General features: G+C 41.2%; 1 protein-coding gene across 2 annotated transcripts in view; it reads left to right on the forward strand.

The window, feature by feature from the left end:
* SLC41A2 (solute carrier family 41 member 2) overlaps positions 1-8042 on the forward strand; it is a 153743-nt gene that overhangs the window by 35848 nt on the left and 109853 nt on the right. For both annotated transcript variants that reach the window (XM_045292162.1, XM_004700338.4), the window contains exon 4: positions 5219-5290. In XM_045292162.1, coding sequence (XP_045148097.1) covers positions 5219-5290 — 72 coding nt within the window. The remainder of the gene's footprint in view (positions 1-5218; positions 5291-8042) is intronic.

Genomic DNA, 8042 nt, shown 5'->3' on the forward strand with positions numbered 1-8042 from the left:
TGTTTCCAGTTCCTATCTGTACCAGTGTACATCCTCTGGTCTAGCCAGACTTCCAAGGTAGAATTGGGATCATGATAGTTGGGGGTGAGGGGGAGGAAGCATTTAGGAGCTAGAGAAAAGTTGTATTTTTCATCGTTGGGTAGCCACTATTAACATATAGACCCTCCTGTACCTGGAGCCTTTAAATGGGTAGGTATTGCTGTAAAGTAGGTGGTGGTTGTTCGCTGCCATTGAGTTGCCTCTGGCTCATGAGGACTCCGGTGCAACAGAACAAAGCACTACCTACATCATTCTCACAAGTGCCAGTGTATAGAAGTGCATCTTACTGAAAGTCTCTCACACCTGCTTCACTCAATATGATGTCTTCCTCTTACCATTGATTGTTTTCTCCTGATGATGTCTATGAAACCATTGAATCAGACAGTGTTCTGTTTTGATCCATAAAGGGTTCTTAGGCTAATTTTCAGAAGTAGATCTCTGGGCCTTTCCTCCTAGCCTGTGTTAGTCTGGAAGCTGTACTGAGACCTCTCCACCATGGAGGACCCCACTGGTATTTGAAAAGCCAGTGGCAGTAGTGTTCAGCATCTTCACAACAGGCATGCCACCAGCAAGCAGACCTATAGATGGACGGTGGTGTAATGAGTTTTAACAGTTGCCATTGTTCTCCTGTCATTATGCTCTAAAGAACCGATGGATTACCTAGTTAGAACTCCGGCAGAAACACTTTTCTCATAGTAGAGGAGGCTAAAGAAGAGGTTAAGGAACAAAACCAGCAACATTTGTTTTGAAATGAAAAGTTAAAATGGGACTTAAGCTTCATTTGTTGGGAAATGAACTTTGGTCTTATAAATATAGTTAAGCATACAAACATCTAAGCAACTTGGTTACTTTGCCAGGAAAGCAAAACTTTTTGGCTAGTGTATCCCAAAGAAAACATTTGTAATGGCCACATTCTTGAGCATTGTCCAGCATTTGACTGCATCCAAATAATAGAGTACACATACCTGTCCCTTTAGAGCTGGTGTCCTGTTTGCCCAGGGGTTGTGTGCTTGAGTACTAACTAAAAGATTGGCACTTTGAACCCTCCATGGGAGAAGAATATAGCTTCCATAAAAACAGTGTTGCAAACTCTCTGAGGGCAGTTCTGCACCGTCACTGAGTCCTAATAAACTCTGTTGGGGCCTATTTTGAGGAATCCGTTTTGAGGTAGGCTGCAGTGAAGGCAAGCCAGAAAAACCCACTGCTGTTGAGTGTATTCCAACTCATAGAGCCGCTAGGATGATGGAGGCCGTTTCCTTCAAAAGACTGTTGTAAAGGACATACTTTGAGTAATTTGATGAGATGTTCCTATTACGAGGGAACAAAGGTGGATTTAGTTTTTTCTTGTTGCCGTGTTTTGTATTAAGTAGCTTCCTCAAATGTCTGTTTCTATTTAGTGGTGCATATGTGAGAGCAGGGAACCCCAAAGCCGAGCCACTGAGTATCTCAAGCCTGCATGGGAAGGCCCAGAGCAGGACTCGAAGTTAGGTCAATGGTTGGTTCTCAGAGCGTGAGCTTTTGATGAGCAGTGTTACCAGCACCTGGGAACTTACAATGCAAATTCTTGGGCCTCACGCCAGAGCTAATGAATCAAAACTGAGAGCATGGCTCAGCAGATAATTCTAATAACATTAAAGTGCGAGAGTTACTGTGGTAGATGAATGCTGTGGAGGCCAATAGAGCTGGGACGGAACCAGAGGGGGAATTCCATAAGATGTCACGAGAGAGTTTGCCAGGGCTTAGAGCATTTGATAGCTACTGTAAGGTCTTTGCCTGTCATACTGTGAGAAAGGATGCAGTGGAAGGTTGAAAATAGTGGAGTCATGGGACCCATAGATATTTTCTGGCCATTGTGCTGAGTGAGGCCTAGAGAGGGTCAAGGACTGAAGCAAGGGGAGCAGTTGAGTGTCTTGCAATAGTAAAGCCAGAGGATGATGTTGGCGTCCATCAGGGATGTAGCCACCAATTTAGTGGAGGGAGGTACTTTGATTCGGGAACTAATTTTAAGAGTGAACAGACAGAATTGGCTCATGGATTAGATGAAATAAATGAACAGGAACAATCAGGTTTTTAAAAATTTAAACCACATTATTGACCAAGGAACCCTGGTGGTGTAGTGTTACTTGTTGGGCTGCTAACCACAAGGTCAGCAGTTCAAAATCATTAGCTGCTCCGAGGGAGAAAGATGAGGTTTCCTGTTCTTGTAAAGCAGGGGTCTTCAAACTTTTTAAACAGGGGGCCAGTTCACTGTCCCTCAGACCCGTTGGAGGGCTGGACTATAGTTTTGAAAAACTATGAACACATTCCTATGCACACTGCACATATCTTATTTTGAAGTAAAAAAACAAAAGGGGGAAAAACACCTGGCGGGTCGGATAAATGTCCTCGGCAGGCCACATGTGGCCCGCGGGGCCGTAGTTTGAGGACCCCTGCTGTAAAGAGTTAGTCTCCGAAATCCACAAGGGCAGCTATACTCTGTCCTCTAAGGTTGCTGTGAGCCGGAATGGACTCAATGGCAGTGAGTCTGGTTTGGGTTTGGTGTTGGCCAAACATAGCACATCTTCAGTCTCTGGCCATACCCTTTCTAGTGCCTCTGTCAAAATGCTGTATTTTCTACACAGCAGGTCTTCATCAGAGCATGGCTGCACTATATAACCTTCCGAGTACTTGGCTTTCTCTAGCTGAACACTGCCAGATCCCCTCCTCTCCTAAAGTAGAACTGTCAAAAGCCTTTAGACAGAACACCTGTGCTTCACCCTCTCAACTTCTGAAAAACCTTGGGCTACTAGATAGTGGGGTGCTTATCCCACCTTCTCAGAAGGAGGCAAGAAAGGTCGTTTTTCATTTCTCTCCCCTTTACTTCTGTGCATGCCCATATCATACCTAGCCTCTCTAATGAGGTTCATTTTGGTCTACATTTTTATTCAGGTTTAAAAAAATGTTTTTAATTTGATTTCTAAAAGTCTTTGCTTTGTACAGTGTTATCCTATGGAGTTATTTTTTTGAAATCCATTGCACATCAGACACTGTTTTCACTTGCTATTATCTTGGAGGCTTCCAGCTCTTACATCAATTATAAAAAGGGATGACTTGAATTTGTTGGACTAAATGGGAGTATAAGGTTCCTCTGTTAGTCTGGGCTAATTTGATCAGGAAAACAGAAAGTCATTAAGGAATACTCTTGGGTGGGAGAAGTCGAGGGAGCAGACACCTGTGGTGAGAGACCCCAGAAGCAGTCTGAAGAAGCACTGTCTGGCCACCAAGAATTCCCCCACGTAATAGCCCCTGCTTACCTTCTGCCTTCCAGACTTTGTCCAGATTCCTCTCACTAACAGGCTGCCACCTGCAGCTATCCAGGGAAGGCGATTTTGGGGAATCGTAGCACCAGGTCTCAGAAGAGACTGATGGTATTGCTTCCCAGTGAACCATCTAAAGTTGTATATTATCTATGTCGCCCTCATTTACGTCATTACTCCCATCTAGCTTGATCTTTTCATAGACCCTAAGCCTAAGGGGCCCAGGTGACCCATGAGTTAAGCCCTCAGCTGTTAGCCAACAGGTTAGTGGTGGGCACTCACGCAGCCTCTCGATAGCAGAAAGATCTGTCAGTCTGCTCCCATAAGGATGGTGGGCTGGGGAATCCTAGGGGAAAGATCAACTCCGTCTCGGGGCCAGTATGAGCTGAAAGTCGACTTGATGGCACCCCCCCACATTTACGTTATGTCTCCATTGTCCATCGTAGCCTTGTCCCTGCGACCGTTTTAGATTGCTTCCCGTTGCTTAGCCATCTCTCTAGAAGTTATATTGCTCTCATCCCTGGTGCTTCAACTTTAAACTGGAGATAGTTTACTTTTTAACATTGCCTGTGTCTCATTGCTCACTTGAGAATCAATCCAGGTTACTAGAACAACATACACTGAATTTCTTCAATAATTTAGATCCCTATGCTTAGGAAAGAAATATATAAATAAAGGCAGAATGAATAATTATTTTGAAACCCAGAGAAATTCTAATATTTACATTTGCCACATATTTGAGATTAAAGTTCAGAGGGAGGTTACACAGAACGTGATGTTTTCCAAATTGACTGATAGAATTGTTGATGCTAGTACTTATCCTGCCAGCCTGAAGCCGTGGTTAAAACTTCCTGGAGATGTTGTTGCAGTGTTGTGTGCTATTGAGTCCACTGTGACCCATACTGGCCAGTGTGATGGGCAATAACTGCCTTGTAGGGAGCAGATCAGCAGATTCTTCTGCAAGCAGCTGCTAAGTTTGAACCATCTACCTTTAGGTTAGCAACGGAGCACTTGATTGTTGCACCAACCCATATGTTTTTCACTTTACCCATTCACCTGAGGTTTTGCTTTTTGTTTTTTTAACATTTGAAAATCTTTGTGACCAAGCATCTGATAAATGATTACAATCTAGTTCAAGGATAGTATTTTTTAATAGTGACTACTCGTTGCTCTCCAGAATGACTGCATTAGAAAAATCCGGCAGATTTTGATAGACATTATTTGAAAACTAAGTGGTTTGGAAGTATAATTTATCTTAGTGTCATCTTCTAATGAACAGAATGATGTTTACATTCTAATAGTGAAGTATATATGCAAAATTCATATCTACACTGAATGTAATTGCTAGCCAGAGTGCACTGGGATGATCCAGGCTCTGTGTAACCAGTTTTAATCATGACTCCAATATAAATTTTGTACATATGGATGATTTGTTTTTGTGTTCATGTTTTTCTTTTGGGGGGGTGTCAAGAAATCTTCAGATTACATTAGTTTCATGATGTAGGATTAAATGCTAGCAGCATAGAATTATGTTTTTATATTGCTCCTCAGTACATAAAACTTGGCATAGTAGAATGATACCTGACATTTTTAGATGTAAAATAATGTCAGTGTAGGCAGGTGAATAGTGCCAACTGGTTTCATTAGTTTTTGTGAGCTGGTTAATTAAGTTTTAAAAAGAATCCTAAACATCTCAGAGAGAATGAATGTTAAATACAGGACTGGTAGTGATTACAGGATTTTTTTTTTCTTTTTAAGAAGTACAATGTAAACTCACTGAATATCTGAAAGAATTGTCTTTGGTTTTACGACATGATAAAATATTTTAAGAGAGCAGACAATATAGATTATGCAGTGATGTATGAAAATATGTTCAATAACAGGTAAATGTTGGGAAGATGGACTCACCCATTGAAAAGTGGAACCTAATAATCGGTAACTTGGCCTTAAAGCAGGTGAGTGATGGACATATTTATAGAATTTGTGTTCACATATCTTTTGTTAGCTGTTCAAGTGACATTTTATTACTATGAAGCTGACTGCTTATTTGAACAACACCAGAAAAATAACTTGAACATTACCTTGAAAAGGGGATGGAATAAACAAACATCCATGACCTGTACAAGTTATTTGTTCTCTAGCTACACATTGGGTTCTTCCAAATGTGACAAAATATAAGAACAATAGTAAATATTTTCTGTCATAAGTGTCTAATTGAGCTTGAATTTGAGCACAAATAAGTATTTAGCATTTTATTACTTAGGTGCTCTTTTTCTACTAAAATAAACCATCTGTTTACTTAACCTGAGTTTTAAAAATACATTGTAGTGAGGTGCTTGTTTAAGCTAACTTCCTTAATCCGTTAGCATTATTATAAGTGAGCACATTAAATTCCTATTATGTATGTACTAAACTCAATTGCATGTAAATTATCTGTAGCTCTTTCTAATCTCGTGTGGTTATCTCCTCTCCCATACCTTGTCCCACATTGCAGAGCACAGCAAGGTTGTAGGCGCCTCGTGCACTTCTCTAGCTCATCTATGCTGACCTCGTGCACTTCTCTAGCTCATCTATGCTGGAGAAGCACCACATTTTCCTATGAGCTCAATGAGGACATGATGTTGAGAATGTGACTGTAGGAAAGGCGAGTTCATACAATGCATTTCAAAGACACACAGGGATTTCTGGAATCTAATTTTTTATAATATCGGTGCACCATTTCTAAAGTCTCAGGGTCGGAAATAAGAAAGCTACATAGATTGAACCACAGTGCTAACATTAACCAGCTATATTACCCCTGTTAATTTATTTACCCTTTCCAGTCTTCATTTTCCTTTTCTTTTAAATAGCAGCATTACATTAGATATTACTATTGCGCTGTCAGGTAAGCATTAGACTAACAACTGCAAAGTTGGTGGTTCAAACCCACCAGCCACTCTGCAGGAGAAAGATAAGGCTATCTTTTCCCACAAAAATTTATTACCTCAAACCCTTATGGGAGTTGGTTTGCCGGGAGTTGGAACTGACTCTTTGGCAGTTGGTTTGGTTGGGATGGCCTTTTTCAGCTTTTAAAATTTCAATCTGTGCACGGGTAATATTCATAATATTTAACAACCATTCTTTTGTCATGAGTTGAATCAGCTTGACCCTTCCACATGTTGGTTGCATATTTGGAGAATATATATACAAATATATCTTCAAAAATATATTTCATTTTATTCTTTAGATATCTTTCATTCTTACTAAGTAATATGAATTGTAGTAAAAATGTTCTTTATGTCATTCTAATAATTTCCACGTCAGCCTTTTCTTTGTCTCCACTCTTCCCTAGTCAAATCCTCTCTTCCTGCTTGTGCTAGGGAGGTGGGAGCCAGAGTAAGATTTGCGGTCCTAGTTGCCATAGCCAGAAGCCTGTGCCCCTGTCTGCCTCACTCACCAAGGATGTATGAAGAACAGTGAACTCCACCCAGGCCAATCAGGAGACAAGTAGTGGCAGTCAGCGAGGGAGCAAGTGGTTCAAGCCAAATTACGATGGACAAAGGCAGGAGGGAAAGGAAAAGGAGGTGTGTGGGCGTGAGTGTGCTCTCCTTGAGGCTTCATCTACTGAAGCGTGTGACGAAGTCAGTGAGCGTGGAAAGAGGGAATGAGGTGGACATGCATATGGCTCTTCTACCTGGAGACCATTTATGAAAGGTAGAGGTGGGGAAAGACACAGGACAGAGCAGCTCGGGCTCAGGCTGTCATTTGCTGGGGTCTCTGTGGTCCCAAGGAGGTACTCTTCTTGTCATGCAGGTTGGCCACCTTGACTGTGGCCTAAGTTGTTAAATGAAGTGAAGTTTCCCAGTCTCATCTGAGAGACCATTACCTGATGGAGACAGATATATAGAGTGCTTGATTTCTGTAGTAAGCTCCTTAGCTTTGCGGGCCGGTGCCCAACCAGGAGAAGACACAGAATCACAGTGTTAGAATTGACATTATTTGAGAGACCTATTATTTCATATGCTGTTGTTAGATGTGATCAGATTGGCTCTGACTCAGCCACACTGCACAACAGAAGAAAACACTACCCAATCCTGCACCATCCTCAAAACCGTTCTCATGTTTGATCCCATTGTTGCATCTACTGTGTTGATCCATCTCTCCCATTCAGGGTTTTCCTCTTTTTCGCTGGCCCTCCAAATTATCAAGCATGATGTCCTTTTCCAAGGGTTGCCTCTTCTGGTAACATGTCTGAAGTATATAAGACCGTAGTTCTCAAAGTAGCATATTTGCTTTTCAACACTTTAAAGAGTTCTGGTGCCACAGATTTATCCAAGATAATATTTAATCTCTTGACTACTGCTTCCATGAGCATTGACTGGATCCACACAAGATGAAATCTTTTCTCTATTTATCATAATGTTACTTATTGGTCCAGTTTAGATTTTGGTTTTCTTTACATTGAGTTGTAATCAATATGAAATCTGCAATTCTTGATATTCAGCAGCGAGTGTTTCAAATCCTCACTTTCAGCAAGCAAGATTGTGTCATCTGTTTATTGAAGGTTCTTAATAAGCCTTTCTCCAATCCTGATGCTGCATTCTTTTTTTAAAAATTGTTTTATTAGGGGCTCATACAACTCTTTGTGTAAAGCACATTTGTACATTCATTGCCCTCATCATTCTTAAAACATTTGCTCTCCACTTAAGCCCCTGGCATCAGGTCCTC

This window comes from Echinops telfairi, unplaced genomic scaffold (genome assembly GCF_000313985.2).
Source record: "Echinops telfairi isolate 266 unplaced genomic scaffold, ASM31398v2 ScPeMD7_2;HRSCAF=8, whole genome shotgun sequence".
NCBI classification, from domain to species: Eukaryota; Metazoa; Chordata; class Mammalia; order Afrosoricida; family Tenrecidae; genus Echinops; species Echinops telfairi.